The sequence below is a fragment of the Bombina bombina genome, chromosome 10 (assembly GCF_027579735.1).
Source record: "Bombina bombina isolate aBomBom1 chromosome 10, aBomBom1.pri, whole genome shotgun sequence".
Taxonomy (NCBI): domain Eukaryota; kingdom Metazoa; phylum Chordata; class Amphibia; order Anura; family Bombinatoridae; genus Bombina; species Bombina bombina.
The window spans coordinates 190,800,960-190,823,879 of NC_069508.1; the positions used below are offsets into that span (position 1 = coordinate 190,800,960).

The following is a 22,920-nucleotide window of genomic DNA, read 5'->3' on the forward strand; positions in this document are numbered from 1 at the left end:
TCAACCTTATGAGAAGTTTTAAAAGACCTTTTATGTTTATTAGAAGGTGGAATGGCAGACAAAGCCTTCTGAATAGAATAAGAAATAAATTCTTTTAAATTTACAGGTATATCTTGTGCATTAGATGTTGAGGGAACAGCAACAGGTAATGAACTACTACTGGTGGATACATTCTCTGCATATAAAAGTTTATCATGACAACTATTACAAACCACAGCTGGAGGTATAACCTCCACAAGTTTACAACAAATGCACTTAGCTTTGGTAGAACTGTTATCAGGCCGCAGGGTTCCAACAGTGATTTCTGAGACAGGAACAGATTGAGACATCTTGCAAATGTAAGAAAAAAAAACAACATATAAAGCAAAATGATCAATTTCCTTATATGGCAGTATCAGGAATGGGGAAAAATGCAAACAGCATAGCCCTCTGACATAGAAAAAGGCAGAAGGCAAAAAAGAATGGGGTCTTAAATAATGAAAATATTTGGCGCCAAGTATGACGCACAACAAACAGAAAAAATATTTTTGGCACCAAAAACGTCCGGAAACGACACACTCGCATCATAGATGACACAACCTTGTGAAAGGACCCGGCGTCAACTAAGACGCCGGAAATGATGAATTGGCATCAACTAACGTAACTTTGCACCAAAAAAAATCTCGCACCAAGAATGACCCAATAAACTTTAGCATTTTGCGCCCTCGAAGCCTAATTCTGCCTGCGAATTTGAAAATGACAGTCAATTGAAAAAAGACTACACCCCAGGTAAGAAATACATTTTCCATAAAAAATGCATTTCCCAGATATGAAACTGACAGTCTGCAAAAGGAAATATACTGAAACCTGAATCATGGCAAATATAAGTACAATACATATATTTAAAACTTTATATAAATACATAAAGTGCCAAACCATAGCTGAGAGTGTCTTAAGTAATAAAAACATACTTACCTGAAGACACCCATCCACATATAGCAGATAGCCAAACCAGTACTGAAACGGTTATAAGTAGAGGTAATGGAATATGAGAGTATATCGTCGATCTGAAAAGGGAGGTAGGAGATGAATCTCTACGACCGATAACAGAGAACCTATGAAATAGATCCCCGTGAGGAAAACCATTGCATTCAATAGGTGATACTCCCTTCACATCCCTCTGACATTCACTGTACTCTGAGAGGAAACGGGCGTCAAAAAAGCTGAGAAGTGCATATCAACGTAGAAATCTTAGCACAAACTTACTTCACCACCTCCATAGGAGGCAAAGTTTCTAAAACTGAATTGTGGGTGTGGTGAGGGGTGTATTTATAGGCATTTTAAGGTTTGGGAAACTTTGCCACTCCTGGTAGGATTGTATATCCCATATGTCACTAGCTCATACGTCACTAGCTCATGGACTCTTGCCAATTACATGAAAGAAAAGGAATTTAACTGGTAAGCATACATTTTGTTTTCTTTCCATAAGGCAGGGAGAGTCCATTACTTTATTCCTTAATGTTGGGAAAACAATACCCAAGTTCCAGAGGACACTGAAGGAATAATGGGATGGAACAAAAAAGAGGCAGACCCTAATCTGAGGGCACCACAACCTGCAAAACCTCTCTCCCAAAGCTGGCTCAGCCAAAGCAAACACATCAAACTTGTAACATTTTGAAAAAGTGTGTATAGAGGACCAGGTAGCCGCCTTATAAATCTGATCCATTGAGGCTTCGTTCTTAAAAGCCCAGGAAGAAGCCACTGCTCTAGTGGAATGAGCCATAATCCTCTCAGGAGGCTGTCGCCCCATAAACTATATCTCTCTCATAAACTAGGCAGATGACACTTCTCAACCAGAAAGACAGGGGAGACGTAGTGGCCTTCTGACCCCTACGCTTACCCGCATAGATGACAAGCAAAGATGAAGATTGTCTGAACTCCTTAGCAGCCTGAAGGTAGAACTTCAAAGCACGAACCACATCTAGATTGTGAAGCAAACGTTCCTTCACCGAAGGAGGATTGGGACACAAGGAAGGAACAATAATCTCTTGATTAACGTTGCGATCTAACACTACCTTAGGAAGGAAACCTAACTTAGTACGTAAAAAACGCCTTATCGGCATGAAAAACAAAATCTCGGAGACTCTGAAAGCAGAGGCAATAGCCAATAGAAATAAAACCTTCCAAGATAACAGTTTAATGTCAACATTATGCATGGGCTCAAATGGAGCCTGCTGCAACACACGAAGAACAAGATTGAGACTCCATGGTGGAGCCATCTTTCTAAACACAGGTCTGATCCTAGTCAGAACGAAGGACTGCACATCCGGAAGCTCAGCTAATCTCTTGTGCAGAAACACAGACAGGGCCGATATCTGTCCCTTCAGGGAACTAGCAGATAGACCCTTTTCCAGTCCATCCAAGAAAAAAAGATAAAATTCATTGCAACTTTAACCTTATGCCAAGAAAAACGACGCTCCTCACACCAGTGCAGGTAAGTCTGCCACACGTTATGATAGATGCGTTGAGTAACTGGCTTACGAGCTTGAATCAAAGTGTCGATGACACTCTCAAAGAAACCTTTCCTGGCTAAGACTAAGCGTTTAATCTCCACACAGTCAGCCTCAGAGAATCTTGATTTTGCTAATGGAAGGGAACCTGTATCAGCAGGTCCCTGCAACAAGGTAACCTCCACAGAGGAGATGAAGACATCCCCACCAGATCTGCGAACCAAGTCCTTTGCAGACAGGATGGAACAATTAGAATCACTGATGCATGCTTCTGCTTGATGCGGGCCATTACACGAGGGAGAGGCGGTAATGGAGGAAAGAGATATACGAGTCTGAACCTCCATGAAACTACTAAAGCATCTATTAGAACAGCTTGAGGATCCATCAATCTTGACCCGTACTTGGGTAGTTTGGCATTGTGACAGGAGGCCATGCGGTCTATGTCCGGCATCCCCCATCTGCTGCATATCTCTGCAAGGACCTCGGGTGGAGAGACCATTCCCCTGGGCGAAAGGATTGCCTGCTGAGGAAGCCGCTTCCCAGTTGTCTACACTCGGAATGTGGATCGCTGACAGCATACAGTTGTGGGCCTCTGCCCATTCTAGGATTTGAGATACTTCTCTCATCGCTAAGGAACTTCTCATTCCTCCCTGATGATGTAGGCTACCAAAGTTATATTGTCTGTTTGGAATCTGATAAACTGGGACGAACCCAGGAGGGGCCAAGCCCTCAGAGCATTGAAGATTGCCCGGAGTTCCAATATATTGATCGGAAGAGTGGACTCCTCCTGAGTACACAGCCCCTGTGCCTTCCTGGCACCCCAAACGGTTCCACAGCTGGATAAACTGGCATCCGTAGTCACAATCTCCTAGGACGGTCTCAAGAAGCATGTGCCTTGGGACAGGTGATCTTGACAGAGACAACAAGAGATCAAGTCTCTCGCAAGGCTGTCCAGAACTATCTGATGTGAAAGATCGGAATGGTCACCGTTCTATTGTCTCAGCATGCATAGCTGTAAAGGTCTGAGATGGAATCTGGCAAAGGGAATGATGCCCATACAAGACACCATGAGTCCAATCACCTCCATATACTGGGCCACAAAGGTCTCAAGGAGGCCTGGAGGGCAAGACATGCTGTTGATAGCTTGCAACATCTCTGATCTGTTAGAAAGATCTTCATGGACACCGAGTCTATAACTGCGCCCAAGTAATTCACTCTGGTATTTGGAGTAAGCAAACTCCTTTTCAAGTTTATCTTCCATCCATGTGACCAAAGAAGACTTAGAAGAAAGGCTGAGTGATCCCTTGCTAGATGAAAAGATGGTGCGTGTACCAAGATATCGTCCAGGTTAAGAGCTACTGCTATACCCCAGGTTCTGGCAACCGCTAGAAGAGGCCCCAGAACCTTTGTAAATATCCTTGGAGCAGTAGCTAAGCCGAACGGAAGTGCTATGAACTGAAAGTGTTGATCCAGAAAGTCGAATCTCAGGAACTAGAAATGATCCCTGTGGATCGGAGCGTAAAGGTACGCATCCTTCAGATCTATGGTAGTCATAAACTGTCCTTCCTGAACCAGGGGAAGGATTGATCTTATAGTCTCCATCTTGAAAGAGGGGACACAAAGAAATTTGTATAGGCACTTCAAGTCCAGAATTGGACAAAAAATTCCCTCTTTTTTGCGAACCACGAAGAGATTTGAATAGAACCCCAGACCGCTTTCTGATGCAGGTACCGGAACTATTACTAATAAGGAGGATAGATCCCGTACACAATCTAAAAAGGCTGTCCTCTTCTCTGGTCTTGTAGACAGTATGGAGAGTAGAAATCTGCCCCTGGGCAGATGAGATTTGAATCCTATCCAGTATCCCTGAGATACGACCTCCAGAACCCAACGATCCTGAAACCAAGTGTCTGAGAAAACCGACAATCTGCCCCCTACTCGATCCGTGCCCGGGGGGCTCCCCCTTCATGCCGATTTGTTATCGGCAGGCTTCTTTGTCTGCTTGGACTTGTTTCAGGACTGAGCAGGATTCCAAGTGCTCTTGGGCTGTTTGGATGAAGATTGTGATTGTTGGGATTTGTCCAAACAAAAGGACTGTCCCTAAAAAAGACCGTCCCTAAGGTCTGTTCTTCTTATCCTGAGGTAGGACGTCACTTTTCCCTCCAGTAACTGTAAAGATGATGGAGTCCAGACCTGGTCCAAATAAAATCTTCCCATTGAAAGAAAGAGAAAGGAGTCTAGATTTAGAAGTCATATCAGCAGACCAAGACTTCAACCAGAGAGCCCTGCGGGCTAGGACCGCAAAACCTGAAGCCTTAGCATTCAGGCAAATAATCTGCATATTCGCCTCACAGATGAAAGAGTTAGCTACTCTTAAAGCTTTAATTATCTCCTGAATATCCTCGAGGGGAAATTCCATCTCAATAAGTCCTGACAGGGAATTGCACCAGTAGGTGGCAGCCCCGGACACTGGGGCCACTGCTGCCGCCAGTTGAAATAAAAACCCTGCATGTTGGAACATTCTACTTAGGAAAGTTTCCAACTTCTTATCCATAGGTTCTCTAAAGGAAGAGCTAAAGAGGGATAGTAGAACACTTAGCTAGCGTCGAAATGGCGCCATCTACCTTAGGGATGGAGCCCCACAGCTCTAATTGACAGTCAGGGACCGGGAACAATTTTTTTTAAAAGTAGCCGAGGGAGAAAACGATGTTCCAATTCTTTCTCATTTGTTACTAATAATGTTCGCCATACGAACTGGGACCAGAAAAGTTTGTGGGACCTTCCTGTCTTCATAAACCCTATCTAACTTAGGGATCTTAGGTTCCTCAGGTAGCTTAGCCTTTGGAACTTTTAGCGTAGACAGGACCTCCTTCAGTAAAAAACGCAGATGTTCAATTTTAAATCTAAAGGAGGGTTCCTCTGCTGGAGGAGATTTAGTAATAGAAGTCTCTGACTCCGAAAGTTCACCCTCTGACGCCACAGAGGTTAACTCATCCTCGGAAAGCTGGGACATAACAAGCTAGATCTGATTGGAAATTAGATTAATCTAAAACTGGAGAACTGTGTTTAATCTTTCTCTTACGTTTCCCAGAGATAGGTAGGGCACTCAGGGTCACGGACACCGCCGATTGTAACTGGGCAGTGAAGTCCACAGTAAAAAGGCCCCCTCCAGAAGGAGAAATAGCTGTGCCGCGGGGAACTGCATGTGAAGCAGTTAGGGTAGAAAGGGTAGTAATCTCTCGGTTCACAGAATACTGAGAGATTGATGGCTCAAAGGGACTAACAGCGCTAGGGTTAATAGCAGATTTAGCTCCCTTCTTACTACAGGGAGTGCAGAATTATTAGGCAAGTTGTATTTTTGAGGATTAATTTTATTATTGAACAACAACCATGTTCTCAATGAACCCAAAAAACTCATTAATATCAAAGCTGAATAGTTTTGTAAGTAGTTTTTAGTTTGTTTTTAGTTATAGCTATTTTAGGGGGATATCTGTGTGTGCAGGTGACTATTACTGTGTATAATTATTAGGCAACTTAACAAAAAACAAATATATACCCATTTCAATTATTTATTTTTACCAGTGAAACCAATATAACATCTCAACATTCACAAATATACATTTCTGACATTCAAAAACAAAACAAAACAAAAACAAATCAGTGACCAATATAGCCACCTTTCTTTGCAAGGACACTCAAAAGCCTGCCATCCATGGATTCTGTCAGTGTTTTGATCTGTTCACCATCAACATTGCGTGCAGCAGCAACCACAGCCTCCCAGACACTGTTCAGAGAGGTGTACTGTTTTCCCTCCTTGTAAATCTCACATTTGATGATGGACCACAGGTTCTCAATGGGGTTCGGATCAGGTGAACAAGGAGGCCATGTCATTAGATTTTCTTCTTTTATACCCTTTCTTGCCAGCCACGCTGTGGAGTACTTGGACGCGTGTGATGGAGCATTGTCCTGCATGAAAATCATGTTTTTCTTGAAGGATGCAGACTTCTTCCTGTACCACTGCTTGAAGAAGGTGTCTTCCAGAAACTGGCAGTAGGACTGGGAGTTGAGCTTGACTCTATCCTCAACCCGAAAAGGCCCCACAAGCTCATCTTTGATGATACCAGCCCAAACCAGTACTCCACCTCCACCTTGCTGGCGTCTGAGTCGGACTGGAGCTCTCTGCCCTTTACCAATCCAGCCACGGGCCCATCCACCTGGCCCATCAAGACTCACTCTCATTTCATCAGTCCATAAAACCTTAGAAAAATCAGTCTTGAGATATTTCTTGGCCCAGTCTTGAAGTTTCAACTTGTGTGTCTTGTTCAGTGGTGGTCGTCTTTCAGCCTTTCTTACCTTGGCCATGTCTCTGAGTATTGCACACCTTGTGCTTTTGGGCACTCCAGTGATGTTGCAGCTCTGAAATATGGCCAAACTGGTGGCAAGTGGCATCTTGGCAGCTGCACGCTTGACTTTTCTCAGTTCATGGGCAGTTATTTTGCGCCTTGGTTTTTCCACACGCTTCTTGTGACCCTGTTGACTATTTTGAATGAAACGCTTGATTGTTCGATGATCACGCTTCAGAAGCTTTGCAATTTTAAGAGTGCTACATCCCTCTGCAAGATATCTCACTATTTTTTACTTTTCTGAGCCTGTCAAGTCCTTCTTTTGACCCATTTTGCCAAAGGAAAGGAAGTTGCCTAATAATTATGCACACCTGATATAGGGTGTTGATGTCATTAGACCACACCCCTTCTCATTACAGAGATGCACATCACCTAATATGCTTAATTGGTAGTAGGCTTTCGAGCCTATACAGCTTGGAGTAAGACAACATGCATAAAGAGGATGATGTGGTCAAAATACTCATTTGCCTAATAATTCTGCACTCCCTGTATATCTTCTTATTTTAAAACGGTACCCGGGCAATTGGAACAAAATTGAGCAGGCGGGCAAACCACAGCCTCCTCACAATATAAGCAGGTGTTATTAAGAACTACAGAAGTAGTGGAACCTTCTAACATATTATTAGAGTCCTCCATAGTAGGTATGCAATCCCACAGTAGAAAGAATAAAACGATACAAAAATAAACGTTTTGAATATAGAAAGTCACCTTTACAAAACCAATGGCTGGGGCACTCACCACCTCCTAGACCCAGACAATTTAGCAAGAAACGCTCCTCAGGAGTACTGTCTGTGAATGAAGCCGCACCTGGTCACATTGTGCGCAAGGCAGGATCTCCCCTGCTATGAAAAAGTGCACAAAGCTATTAGGAGCTGCGCAACTCACAAAAGTAAAAGTGAAACCTGCCTGTTCCAGCCAAAAGTACACAGTCTAAATGAGCCCTGAAAATATCTTTACAAGAGTTAAAGCAGTATATAAGCTCCCCAAACTGTTCCCGATAAACCCCCACTGAGGAGATATTAACCCTTGATCCTAATGAGGAATAGAGAAGACACTGTGTGACCCTATATAAGGCGTCCCTGCTATATGAAAATAACACAGACTTACCCTCCAGGATCCGTTCTGTGGAACAGATACAGCCTCTCAAGTGTGACATGTAGCGATGCTCTGACAGGGACTTGAGTGTGGAATAACAAGCAGAGAAGACAGTCTGGATGGCTTAGCAGAAAAACTTTCCCTGTATCTCCAGATTCTAACTTTTATTAATACTCTCACTGAGAGGTTTATATGATAACTTAAAACTCCAGTCCTCTCTTGAAGGGAACAAACCCATTAAGGACTATGCAAATCTTCTGACACTTCTCTGCCATCCTCCTCTAGTGACAAAAGGCAAAGAATGACTGGGGGGATAGGGGAAGGGGGGAGCGATATTAAAAGCCTTTGGCTGGGGTGTCTTTGCCTCCTCCTGGTGGCCAGGTGTTGTATTTCCCAACAGTAAAGAATGAAGTTGTGGACTCTCCCTGCCTTATGGAAATAAATAAATAGTGAAAGTATATTGCAAAGCTGTGCAACTACGTATAATTAAACATTTTATATTACAAAAATGCTTCAGTATAGAATAACATTAACATGACAAGTTGGCGGTATAAAGTATAGATAAAAGTTCTGCAAAATACATCCTATATTCACAACTGGGGAATAAACTAAAATTAGGTGCAGGGTGCACACAAAGTTATGTGCTACTGATCTGCACTTATTTGTACAATCACGTATCCTCAGAAAACCCCTCACCATTTATAGCAGAATCATTTCCCACTGGGCTGAGTGTGTCTTCACACAGAGGCATCTGAAGTATATGGAATTCTATGATGACATCACAGAGGGCGTGGCGCAAGCAGTTGCCCAGTCGCTCCGATAACTGGGAAGAACTTATGTTTCCTTTTTCCCACACATCAAAGCGCACCAAAGTAACAGATCCTAGAAAATAACAAACATAGGCTGATTCTAAACAAGATGAAAGAGAAAACAGCCTGAGAGGTCGGGGAGAAGTGAAATAGGCGAATTGTACCTTGTTCCTTAGCATTGGAGCCAGGCAAAAATCTGTTCACTTCTGTGAGAGAATCAAATGTGCTGGCCTTAAGCAGATCTGCTGATGCAGGGGAGGACAGCAGAGGTGGTATGGGCCTATCCACATATGCCTGTGATATCAGGGCCCCATGCTGATCAACAAAGGACAGAGCAATACAAGCAATACCTAAGAGGAAATATAATTAAGACATTAGAGACTTGGCTTTATAATGTAGGCACTTCTCAGTGTTACTATTTAGAGTGAAGCATGTACTGAATGATACTATGTCCTGGCAAGGTTCACAATAACAGGGCTTTAGAGCTAAGCAACACTTTTTACCTGCGCCTCAACTGCTCTTTCCAACTTCTAGCTCCCCCACTTGCAACACACAAAATGCTTAGCTTCTCTGCCCCTAGCCCCCTCCTCTCTGTGCACCCCACATATCTGTGAGCTCATTACGATTTGTGTCACATACATTGCCTAAGTAGACATTACTGCGACAAACCATCTGTACATTAGCCCAAAACATAGCACTCTCCCATGAGTCTCTTTACCTTTGCCTCCCGTGCCTTGCCCTCCGGGTTTATTATACAGAAAGAGATCTTGTTCAGGGAGTGAGCTGTGATAATAGTGCTGTAAAGGAAGCAGAAGGGTCACTTTATACAAAAAAAGAGTACATTATAATAGACGAGGTCCGCCATGAGTGCCATCTTAAATATTCAGCTTTGTGGTCACCTTAAAGGGACATAAAATACAAAACATTTATTTTGTGATTCAGACAGATCATAGATTTTTAAACAACTTTTCAATTTACTTCTATTAACAATCTTGCTTCATTCTTTTAGTATCCTGTATTGAAGGAGCAGCAATTCACTACTTAGAGCTAGCTGAACAAATATTTAAGCCAATAACAAGAGACATATATGTGCAGCAACCAATCAGCAGCTAGCACTCAGCTCCTGAGCCTACCTACCGTAGGTATAATTTTCAATGAAGGATACAAAGACAACTAGTATCAAACAGAGAAAAAAGGGCCCATACAAAGCACTTAGAGTAGAACAAATCAGGAGGGAGAGTCCTCATCAAAATATATTAAAACATAACCTTTAGGGGGCGTGTCTGGGCAGCGTCCATGATAGGATGCAATATCAGAAGCTCTGGGTGAGATCTGGTCAATCCGCCGATTATAACCAGATATATGCTGCATCTCTGGAAAATTAGAATACCTATATGTGTATTATGTGTTCCTGAACCGAATGATACCAGATTTGTTGATTCTATGAACCTGAAGTTCTGATCCAGACCGCCAAGGCCTAGGGCGGCGGCCTAAATACAAGGCCTCGGCACCCTCCCCGGTTATCCGAAGAAAGCAGTCTCAGTTGGACTGCCAGATGATGTTCCCATATCTACAATTTGTATCAACCTGTCCTATATAGTGCCATACTTGTATTTTATTACAGAAAAGGGAAGATTGAACGACTCTCTAGCTACACACACACTCGCAACAGAACTGATGGAGCCCAATGCCAGTTTGTTACTTGAGGAACTTATCCGCTTACTTGATGACCATCATGAGCGACTGCTGCAGATTTGGTCTGCTGAATGGGACAGTCTACACACGCTAGCAGCGCAGGCTGGACACCGGCATGTCAAACCCAGAGAACCACCTGGAAAAGTGAAGGAAGATGCCGGAACTCAAGTGAGCATTCCAGATTCCACAGAACCCTCACCCCAAGTGCAGGCCCCTCCTGAGACAACGCTGAACCGCCAAGCCAGTAAACCAGGGACTCTCTCTTTTGCTGTAAGCATATACCCTGACAAGTTACCGGGACTGAGAGCGATGCCACTGAGCTCCTCCGTGAAGCGGGCGATCGCGGGAGGGCCGGTGAGCGCAACCTTGTCTGATAAGCTTGTCATTTTCCCCGAGCTTGAGGCGATCCCCCACAAGCAGAACTCTGGAGACAAACTAGAACTGTTTTCAGAGCCACCAGAGGGTTGCCGTTGGAGGTAACATCACTTGAGAGAGATCTGCTCCTGACAGGGTCCGCTCAATGGGGGGTAAAAAGTCTTGAGGGAACCCTCATTAACACCATGACTTTGAGACACAAACAGGGGATCGGCTGAAGGACTTATATATGAACCGCACATTGCCCTTTGAAAAATGTATCAAAGAGGGCAAAAAGTTTGATTTGGAGTAATTCCAAATTCTGTGATCATATTGTACCTTTATGTTTTTTTATTCTCCTTATTATTTTTATTGTTGTTTTATCGCCCCTCTATATAATATAAAATGTTTGGAAAGTGGGAAACTAACCGTTTCATGCCTGCTTGGTTGGTAGGCTCACGCATGCTTTTTAGGTACTGTTTCAATGTTTTAAGATTTTCTCCACATACCTTAGGTCAGTGGCTAATTGGATTCACACTGAGATGTTACTGTACGTTTAACTCAATTTTAGTTATTGATATTAAACTCCCCACAGCTTCCGTATGTGGATCCAAATCTATCATGTTATAACAATCCAGGTTATTGAGGGATATTGAGATAGCATGGGATTGTATTGATACCTATATATCTGTTTATGAGCAAACAACTTTAACTTTATTTTATTTTATTTTTTTAGTGGTCGGATATGCTACTTTAGCTGGTGTTCTAGCCATCCAGACATAGCATGGAGTGTATACCTTTAACATTACTTAAGTCCATCTCACTTAACAAGGCATTCTGTTTAGTCTTTGGAAGATACATAGTTACCTTAGGACCAAGAAGCTAGTTATTTCTACCACCCTCCATATGTCCTAACTTTGCTATAAATCAAGTCGGAGGGCTCCTATTTTGTCCTATATATGTCCCTAGAGCAACATACCCACAACTTCCAATTTAAATTATGCATGGATGGCTATCTATATAGATTAGGTCAGTCTTTGTACCCATCAGGCATACTGCCTCTAAATATAAAATTACTGCCTGTACATAGCTGGATGGGTACCGTATAGACAACCTTTCCATGCATTATATTCTTAGACCAGATAAGAAATAGCAGTTGGCCTATATTTGTGGCAGTCAGCCTCTATAGAACAACTCCTTGCACTGTTTAGATGGGGCATTGTGTTTATGTGTTTATACCTTTATGTTATCAGAAACTCTCAGCACTTAGTGGTCAGTGACCTAGTACTATATCTTCACCTTTAACCTGTTATACGATGCAGTCTATATATTCTATGTGCTAGTTTCAGAGTTCATTCCTATATTATATATTTATTTATATGTGAGACTATTAATGCTCCAAGGTTGGTAAAATTATGCCAAAGTGTAACACAGAGCAAGCGCTCTTATATATCAAATTCTTTCTATATTTTATAAGTTTCGGTACTTCGCTACCCATGTTATGTGATTTACCTAGATAAATGTTAAGTACTAGCTTAGAGTTGTTTTATACAAGCAAATTATTTAGGGATTTATGTGCTCCACAGAACATATATATATATATATATATATATATATATATATACACAACGTAACCTTTAGTTTCCATGCTCTGTTGAAGTGCTGTGTGTGATCTGACCGTTATACAATACTATTAACTCTGCAAGTTATGGTACTCTTATTGCCATTGCTAGTATCTAGTTTATTAAAACCTTGAGTAGGAAGAATTATCATCATGGCCCGAGAGTGGTCTTTGAGATTTATTAATCCCCCCTCTCTATGTCACACAAATTTGTACAGGCCCAAGAGTGGTCTTTTGTCTAATGGGGGAATCCTAGAATCCTAAAATGAGGTTTCATTTAAGTTTGCTTTATGTACTTTACAGACACCATGTGTCCTGGAATATTGGACAATATTTTGGATTGGATGCTATTTGCTTGTATGTCTTTACCATATTTTTGTCTTGAAACCTCAATAAAAACAATTTAAAAAAAAAACGTAACCTTTAATAAATAATACAAAATAAAAATGAAGGGTGTAACATATACACATGATAAAACTTGGATTAAAAACTAGTTAGCTAGAGAGCCCCAGAGAATGGAAAAAATGAGTTAATATCAAATTGACCAAGCAAATGCTTAAGGAGAATCCCACAAGTGATAACGCTACAAGCAAATTAACTATAAAGAGAACTTCATCCTCACCACAATATATCTAATAAATGTGAGCGTAGCATGCGTGTTACCTGAGTCCCTGTCTGGCATATTGGTCTTTCTAATCATTGGGCTTATGGCTTCGTGACCAGGACTTCCACGCGTGTTACGCTCACATTTGTTAGATATATTGCAGTGAGGACAAAGTCCTCTTTATAGTTAATTTGCTTCTAGCGTTTTCACTTGTTTATTTGTAGGTTTTTTCCAGACTCTGGGACTCTCTAGCTAACTAGCTTTTTAATCCAAGTTTTATCATGTGTATATGTTACACCCTTCATTTTTATTTTGTACTATTTATAAAAGGTTACGTTTTAATATAGCCTGATGAGGACTCTCCCTCCTGATTTGTTCTACTCTGAGTGCTTTGTATGGGCCCTTTTTTCTCTGTTTGTTACTAGTTGTCTTTGTATCCTATATTGAAAATTATACCTACGGTAGGTAGTCTCAGGAGCTGAGTGCTTTGTGTGTGCCCTTTTTCTCTGTTTGTTACTAGTTGTCTTTGTATCCTTCATTGAAAATTATACCTACAGTAGGTAGTCTCAGGAGCTGAGTGCTTTGTATGTGCCCTTTTTCTCTGTTTGCTACTAGTTGTCTTTGTATCCTTCATTGAAAATTATACCTACAGTAGGTAGTCTCAGGAGCTGAGTGCTTTGTATGTGCCCTTTTTCTCTGTTTGTTACTAGTTGTCTTTGTATCCTTCATTGAAAATTATACCTACAGTAGGTAGGCTCAGGAGCTGAGTGCTTTGTATGTGCCCTTTTTCTCTGTTTGTTACTAGTTGTCTTTGTATCCTTCATTGAAAATTATACCTACAGTAGGTAGGCTCAGGAGCTGAGTGCTTTGTATGCGCCCTTTTTTCTCTGTTTGTTACTAGATGTCTTTGTATCCTTCATTGAAAATTATACCTACAGTAGGTAGGCTCAGGAGCTGAGTGCTTTGTATGCGCCCTTTTTTCTCTGTTTGTTACTAGATGTCTTTGTATCCTTCATTGAAAATTATACCTACTGTAGGTAGGCTCAGGAGCTGAGTGCTTTGTATGTGCCCTCTTTTCTCTATTTGTTACTAGTTGTCTTTGTATCCTTCATTGAAAATTATACCTACGGTAGGTAGGCTCAGGAGCTGAGTGCTTTGTATGTGCCCTTTTTTCTCTGTTTGTTACTAGTTGTCTTTGTATCCTTCATTGAAAATTATACCTACGGTAGGTAGGCTCAGGAGCTGAGTGCTTTGTATGTGCCCTTTTTCTCTGTTTGTTACTAGTATATTTAAGGCATTGAGCACCCCCCACCACTAGATAGAGATATTTAGTTTCTATGCTAGATATTGATTCATTAGTGGGGTTCAATATACTGTATAAACTAAATCCCTACCTGACATTTACCCTACAAAGACAACTGAGCATATTAGATAATTGAAGTAAATTAGAAAGTTTTTACAATGGTTTGCTCTATGCTCTGAGTCATGAAGGAAATCATCTGTGTTTCAGGTCTCTAATGAACGGCCCCTGCTAAGAATCCTGAAACAGAGCAGCTCTATATTCACAAGCAAACATAATCCGATGACAGCAAACACAGACGTATTCTAGTTTAGATACCGCTGCGGTCCTGTGCACCGCTTCATCTTAGCCAGCTGATGCATACCTGAAAATGATGCTCTCCGTTGCTGTCAGTGTATTTCGGTGTATGCAGGAAGATCAGAAGGTTCTGACGCAGATAACACGCCAGGGCTTGGAGACACGGCAGGGCAGACTGAGGAACAGTAAACAGCAGCACCTCTGTGTGTGGCGTACGCCTGGGTTGAATAAACTAAAGAGAGGTGAAAAAGATTAAGGGAACCTTACTTAGCATGGCTAACAAGTTACTTTGTTGCACCACAATGCTGAGCAGCAGGTAGAATATTGCGCTTCATACCTCTACATCGGCTGGTGTCAATTTGCAGTTCCTCTGCAGCATTACAGTGATTATATCCAGTGTGGCCTCATCCAGGCGTTTACGGAGCGATTTTACCAAATCGTCAGTGATTTCTGAACCTGAGGAGTCAATAAGAACAAAGGTTGGATTTCCTACAAGAACACTGCATTGTGTTTGCTTCACAACTCTCTCTGTATTTCCTCTGACATTACAATTTACTCCACTCCAGTCGCTGTGGGTAAGGGGGTTGAAATACTAATAGTTAAATTATGGTAAAATCAGGTAACATTAATAAAGAAAGTGCACATGCATGTGGAGCATTTTAAATACTACAGCTGCTGAGAGCACCAGTGGGGCTTGTATCATGTCAGCAATTAACAAATTACCAGATGGTACAAGCACCTTAGGCTCTCTGAGCATGTGCTGTATTTAAAATGCTGGTGCACGGTGCATACTTAAATACACTTTTGAAACAGCTATAGCTTTTATTAGAAGCATTTTAGCTAATGCATGTATATTACAAATATGCTTCTAATCAAAACTGAAATGCATTAATGTGAATTCGAATTTTGGCTGGAATGTCCCTTTAAACTTATCCTTTACAAAACATGCAAAGACTGTTTTAAACACACAATATTGGCTACTCAAAGTACGTCTTTACTTTGTTATTAAAACTAAAAGTAGCTTTAAAAGGACAATATGGTCAACTTTGTTCTTTGTTTCATCTAAAAGAGGGAACTTTAAAATACTTTGCATTTCATTAGTTTTTGGAAAACTCTTGTCCCTGGCCTAGATAAATCAGCGTTTTGTTGTCATACTTGCAGAGGTGTGTGTCCCTTTCCACCAATAAGGCAGAGGGAGCAGTCTTTATCACCCCCCGAGGATTAGTAGGAAATACAAAAACAACGCTGCAGTATGAGATATAGTTTCAGGTTAAACAGCTTTTACTTACTAAATGCTGTTCTTTCATCTGCATGATAGAAAACAATGTACAACGTCCTTTTAAAGAGTATCGCTGTCTCTTGTCACCCTCATCTGCCAATGATGTAGCATTTAAAAATGTTGGGTGCCATTTAGTGTTATTCTATGAATATGGGTCCCAAAACACATTAGTTTGCACGGGATTGACCACTCCCTCTTTTTTTATTTTATGCATTAATACCAACATTGTATCATAAAAATATTTTGAAATAAAGTATTTTGAATTTCATGGATAGAGTCGATCCGGGATGTGTGTGACGTGTGGAAGACCTCACCTGCTTCCCCCACTCCGTGCACCAACAGTAGGATGTGTTTGTCTGTTTGTCCCACGGGACGCGTAGAGTCTGAACTTCGAGTAGACAGAAGGTCTAGGGACAAGCGACTGCCCTGTAAGATTATAAAATTAGTGTATGAGGATCACAGATATTCCTTTCCTATCGTGTTGTGTCTGATAACTTACAGTAACCTCCTCTGATGAAATAGGTTCCTGACTACGAGAAAGAGCTAAAGAACGTGACGTCAAAGACTGAGCAAAATCCATGTCACATTGTCTGCTAGCAACTGAAGTCTCGGACAGCCTGAGATGATAAGCAAACAACAAATGATACATATATAGCACAAATTGCATTATTTTGCAATTCAGGGATATACCTCTTGAAAATTGTCTTAAATGTTGTTTACCTTAACTAATTTGCTGTTACCAATTAGGGGCAGATATAAATGATCTACTGGACAAATTAATGAATTACTGTGAAGCATATATGAGTTCCAAGCATCTGAATTCCACAAAAAGCATTCCAGCCTCTCTGGACTATTAAAGGGGCAGTAAGCACCGTGTAATTACAAGACATTCCTGTTGTGTTGCTATAGAATACCATATCAGACAAGTCTTAATGTTTTTAAAGCAAGTTAACATCCTTTTTACGACAATTACTTTTAAAGGTCAAACTTAACTCACTATTTGCCTTACTGGGAGAAGCCAGTCTGGCTTTAGTCTGCAGACAACAAAGCTAGTCACTGTCATAACGTTAGTATAAAGTGCTCTGTTTTACAGCTGTTATCAGTTAAAGACAATTAGGATTAGATATGTAGCATGGTTAGCCTTAAATCAGCAGGTGCATTTCAAGTTTGTAGAATTAGAAACTGGCCATTTTTTTAGCGCTAAATTACATGAAAAGAGGGACAATAAATAATAGAAATATATTGCACAGCTGCTTCATTACATATAACTAAACATTTTATATAATGTTACTGTCCATTTAAGTAGTGCAATCTCAAATATATTTTATGTGTGTGTCTGTACGTACACTTCAAAAATGCTAACAGTAAAAAAAACTAATCCCCTGATTTTTGCAGCTGTATTATTCAGGAAAACTGGGAGAGAAAGAGATGCTCACCTGAGATAGAAGACAGATTTTGTGGATTGTTCCTGATAAACAAACATGTTTTTCCTGTTTACAACAGAAAAGGGATTGAGCACAGTCTTCAGGGACTGGATAGCTGCAGAAATAAAGGGAGACTGTGAGTAGCTAATGTACAACCACAAGCACTTTACCAGGTTAAACCCTAAGCCGCACAATACCATTATTGATCTTTATATTACTGCAGGATGAAATGTAAATATTTAGTGTCTTTCTATTAATTCTTACTAGTTATTTTTTTTTTTAACGTTGGCGCTAAAAGTAAAGTCCTTTACGGTTCTATTTTATAAGGTCTCATTTCCATAGAGATGCATCATTTAAAAAAAAAAAGTGAGCAAGAAATTCAGATGGAAACATAAATTAACTGCGGCATATATTTATTCTTTGTTTTATAATAATAAAGTTACCAGTGGTTTCCATCATTTCGATAGTTCCATCAACACCAAAATTACAGCACAAGAGTAACTCAAAATATCTGACAAAAACAGAATTTATGCTTACCTGATAAATTACTTTCTCTTACGGTGTATCCAGTCCACGGATTCATCCTTACTTGTGGGATATTCTCAATCCCTACAGGAAGTGGCAAAGAGAGCACACAGCAGAGCTGTCCATATAGCCCCCCTCAGGCTCCGCCCCCCCAGTCATTCGACCGACGGTTAGGAGAAAAAGGAGAAACTATAGGGTGCAGTGGTGACTGTAGTTTTACAAAATAAATTTGAACCTGACTTAATTGCCAGGGCGGGCCGTGGACTGGATACACCGTAAGAGAAAGTAATTTATCAGGTAAGCATAAATTCTGTTTTCTCTTACATGGTGTATCCAGTCCACGGATTCATCCTTACTTGTGGGATACCAATACCAAAGCTTTAGGACACGGATGAAGGGAGGGAACAAGTCAGGTAACCTAAACGGAAGGCACCACTGCTTGCAAAACCTTTCTCCCAAAATTAGCCTCCGAAGAAGCAAAAGTATCGAATTTGTAAAATTTGGCAAATGTATGCAGTGAAGACCAAGTCGCTGCCTTACAAATCTGTTCAACAGAAGCCTCATTCTTGAAAGCCCATGTGGAAGCCACAGCCCTAGTGGAATGAGCTGTAATTCGTTCAGGAGGCTGCTGTCCAGCAGTCTCATAAGCCAATCGGATGATGCTTTTCAGCCAGAAGGAAAGAGAGGTAGCAGTCGCTTTCTGACCTCTCCTCTTACCAGAATAGACAACAAACAAAGATGATGTTTGTCTGAAATCTTTAGTTGCCTTTAAATAGAATTTTAAGGCACGAACCACATCAAGATTGTGTAACAGTCGTTCCTTCTTAGAAACTGGATTAGGACACAGAGAAGGAACAATAATTTCCTGGTTAATATTCTTATTAGAAACCACCTTTGGAAGGAAACCAGGTTTGGTACGCAAAACAACCTTATCTGCATGGAACACCAGATAGGGTGAATTACACTGCAAAGCAGACAATTCAGAAACTCTTCGAGCAGAAGAAATATCTACCAAAAACAAAACTTTCCAAGATAATAACTTAATATCTATGGAATGTAAAGGTTCAAACGGAACCCCTTGAAGAACTGAAAGAACTAAGTTTAGACTCCATGGAAGAGCCACAGGTTTGTAGACAGGCTTGATTCTAACTAGGGCCTGTGCAAACACCTGAACGTCTGGTACAGCTGCCAGACGCTTGTGTAACAGGATAGACAGAGCAGATATCTGCCCCTTTAAGGAACTAGCTGACAAACCTTTCTCCAATCCTTCTTGGAGAAAGGACAATATCCTTGGAATCCTAACCTTACTCCACGATTAACCCTTGGATTCGCACCAACAAAGATATTTCCGCCATATCTTATGGTAAATTTTCCTGGTGACAGGCTTTCTGGCCTGGATCAGAGTATCTATAACTGATTCAGAGAACCCACGCTTAGCTAGAATTAAGCGTTCAATCTCCAAGCAGTAAGTTGCAGAGAAACTAGATTTGGATGCTTGAATGGACCTTGAATTAGAAGATCCTGCCTCGATGGCAGTTTCCATGGTGGAACCGATGACATGTCCACTAGGTCTGCATACCAAGTCCTGCGTGGCCACGCAGGCGCTATCAGAATTACGAAGCCTTCTCCTGTTTGATTCTGGCTACTAGCCGAGGGAGAAGAGGAAACGGTGGAAAGACATAAGCTAGACTGAATGACCAAGGCACTACTAAAGCATCTATCAATGCCGCCTTGGGATCCCTGGATCTGGATCCGTAAAGGGGAAGTTTGGTGTTCTGACGGGACGCCATCAGATCCAATTCTGGAATGCCCCATAGCTGGGTCAGCTGAGCAAAAACCTCCGGATGGAGTTCCCACTCCCCCGGATGGAAAGTCTGACGACTCAGAAAATCCCCCTCCCAGTTGTCTACTCCTGGGATGTGAATTGCAGATAGATGGCAGGAGTGATCCTCCGCCCATTTGATGATCTTGGTTACTTCCTTCATCGCTAGGGAACTCTTTGTTCCTCCCTGATGATTGATGTACGCTACAGTCGTGATGTTGTCCGACTGAAATCTGATGAATTTGGCCTCCGCTAGTTGAGGCCATGCCTGGAGCGTATTGAAAATCGCTCTCAGTTCCAAAATGTTTATTGGGAGAAGAGATTCTTCCCGAGACCATAGACCCTGAGCTTTCAGGGAGTCCCAGACCGCACCCCAGCCTAACAGACTGGCATCGTTCGTGACAATGATCCACTCCGGTCTGCGGAAACTCATTCCCTGAGACAGGTGATCCTGAGACAACCACCAGAGAAGAGAGTCTCTGGTTTTCTGGTCCATTTGTATTTGAGGAGACAAATCTGCATAATCCCCATTCCACTGTTTGAGCATGCACAGTTGCAGTGGTCTTAGATGAATTCGGGCAAAAGGGACTACGTCCATTGCCGCAACCATTAAACCGATTACCTCCATGCACTGAGCCACAGAAGGCCGAGGAATGGAATGAATAACTCGGCAAGTATTCAAAAGTTTTGACTTCCTGACCTCTGTCAGAAAAATTTTCATTTCTACCGAGTCTATTAGTGTTCCCAGGAAGGGAACCCTTGTGAGAGGGGACAGAGAACGTTTTTCGACGTTCACCTTCCACCCGTGAGACCTTAGAAAGGCCAGAACAATGTCCGTATGAGCCTTGGCTCTGTGAAAAAGACGCCGCCTGTATTAAGATGTCGTCTAGGTAAGGTGCTACTGCAATGCCCCGCGGTCTTAGAACCGCTAGAAGGGACCCTAGCACCTTTGTGAAAATTCTTGGAGCGGTGGCCAACCCGAAAGGAAGGGCCACAAACTGGTAATGCATGTCCCGAAAGGCGAACCTTAGGAACTGATGATGATCTTTGTGGATAGGAATATGTAGGTACGCATCCTTTAAATCCACGGTAGTCATATATTGACCTTCCTGGATCATCGGCAAGATTGTCCAAATGGTTTCCATTTTGAAAGATGGAACTCTGAGAAATTTGTTTAGAATTTTTAGATCCAGGATTGGCCTGAAAGTTCCCTCCTTTTTGGGAACTACAAACAGGTTTGAGTAAAATCCAAGTCCTTGTTCTGCAATTGGAACTGGGTGTATCACTCCCATCTTGATTAGATCTTCTACACAGCGTAAGAACGCCTGTTTCTTTGTCTGGTCTGAAGACAAACGAGAAATGTGGAACCTTCCCCTTGGGGGAGAGTCCTTGAATTCTAGAAGATACCCCTGAGCCACAATTTCTAATGCCCAGGGATCTGGAACATCTCTTGCCCAAGCCTGAGCAAAGAGAGAAAGTCTGCCCTTTACTAGATCCGGTCCCGGATCGGGGGCTACCCCTTCATGCTGTCTTGGTAGCAGGCGCAGGCTTCTTGGCCTGTTTACCCTTATTCCAGCCCTGCAAGGGTTTCCAGGTTGTTTTGGGCTGTGAAGCGTTACCCTCTTGCTTTGCTGCAGCAGAGGTTGAAGCAGGTCCGCTCCTGAAGTTGCGAAAGGAGCGAAAATTAGCCTTGTTTTTGGCCTTAAACGGTCTATCCTGCGGGAGGGCATGGCCCTTCCCCCCAGTAATATCCGTGATAATTTCTTTCAACTCGGGACCAAAAAGGGTCTTTCCCTTGAAAGGAATGTTTAGTAACTTTGTTTTGGACGACACGTCAGCCGACCATGATTTGAGCCAAAGCGCTCTTCGCGCCATAATGGCAAAACCTGAATTTTTCGCCGCTAACTTAGCTAATTGGAAAGCGGCATCAGTGATAAAAGAATTTGCCAGCTTTAGAGCATTAATTCTATCCATGACTTCGTCATATGAAGTCTCCCTCTGAAGCGACTCCTCCAGCGCCTCAAACCAAAAAGCCGCTGCAGTAGTTACAGGAATAATGCAGGCAATTGGCTGAAGAAGGAAACCTTGCTGAACAAACATTTTCTTCAGCAAACCTTCCAATTTTTTATCCATAGGGTCTTTAAAAGCACAACTGTCTTCTATTGGTATAGTTGTACGCTTAGCAAGTGTTGAAACTGCTCCCTCTACCTTAGGGACCGTCTGCCACGCGTCCCGCCTGGGGTCATTTATGGGGAACATTTTCTTAAAGATAGGAGGGGGAACAAAAGGTGCACCTGGTCTCTCCCACTCCTTAGTCACAATATCCGCCACCCTCTTTGGGATCGGAAACGCATCAGTGTATACAGGGACCTCTAAAAATCTGTCCATTTTACACAATTTTTCTGGGACCACCATGGGGTCACAATCATTTAGCGTAGCTAAAACCTCCTTAAGCAGGACGCGGAGGTGTTCCAGCTTAAATTTAAACGCTAATGAATCTGACTCTGCCCGCTGAGAAATTTTTCCTGTGTCAGAAATTTCTCCCTCGGACAGACCATCCCTCACTGTCACTTCAGAGTGTTGTGAGGGTACTACAGATAAATCATCCAAAGTTTCTGATTGCTCATCCTCCGTTCTTAAAACTGAGCTATCACGCTTTTTTGGAAAAACTGGCAGTTTGGATAGAAATGCCGCAAGGGAATTATCCATGACTGCTGCTAATTGTTGTAATGTAATAGGGCACAATGCGCTAGAGGTACTAGGCAACGCTTGCGCGGGTGTAACTGGTGTAGACACATGGGGAGAGGAAGGAGGACTATCCTCATTACCTTCCGTCAAAGAATCATCTTGGGCTACATTTTTAAGTGTCACTGCATGGTCATTAAAATGTTTAGATACCTTAGCACACTTTAAACACAAATGCAATGGGGGTACTGCCATGGCTTTCAAACACATAGAACAGGGTCTATCTGTAGGCTTAGACATGTTAGACAGACTTAGATAGCACTTAAATACAAAAAAATACACTTTTTGAAAAAACGTTACTGTGCCTTTAAATAATAAAAAGCACTCACTTTTTTACCAAATCTCAAAAAAAATCCGATCTTTATGAAATTTACACCATATGATCCTGATGCTTTGAAAAGATTGCACACCAAGTTTCAAGCCAATTAACCCCTTATTGCCCAAACCGGAACAAATTG

At 41.9% G+C, this 22,920-nt stretch overlaps 1 protein-coding gene across 5 annotated transcripts in view; it reads right to left on the reverse strand.

Annotated features, from left to right (window-relative positions):
• The window catches only part of SZT2 (SZT2 subunit of KICSTOR complex), a 482,374-nt gene that overhangs the window by 229,372 nt on the left and 230,082 nt on the right, over nucleotides 1-22,920 (reverse strand). For all 5 annotated transcript variants that reach the window (XM_053693604.1, XM_053693601.1, XM_053693602.1 and 2 more), the window contains 8 exons: nucleotides 17,383-17,485; nucleotides 16,446-16,563; nucleotides 16,261-16,372; nucleotides 15,005-15,123; nucleotides 14,735-14,899; nucleotides 9,515-9,593; nucleotides 8,961-9,146; nucleotides 8,684-8,869 (listed from right to left, as the gene is read on the reverse strand). In XM_053693604.1, coding sequence (XP_053549579.1) covers nucleotides 8,684-8,869; nucleotides 8,961-9,146; nucleotides 9,515-9,593; nucleotides 14,735-14,899; nucleotides 15,005-15,123; nucleotides 16,261-16,372; nucleotides 16,446-16,563; nucleotides 17,383-17,485 — 1,068 coding nt within the window. The remainder of the gene's footprint in view (nucleotides 1-8,683; nucleotides 8,870-8,960; nucleotides 9,147-9,514; nucleotides 9,594-14,734; nucleotides 14,900-15,004; nucleotides 15,124-16,260; nucleotides 16,373-16,445; nucleotides 16,564-17,382; nucleotides 17,486-22,920) is intronic.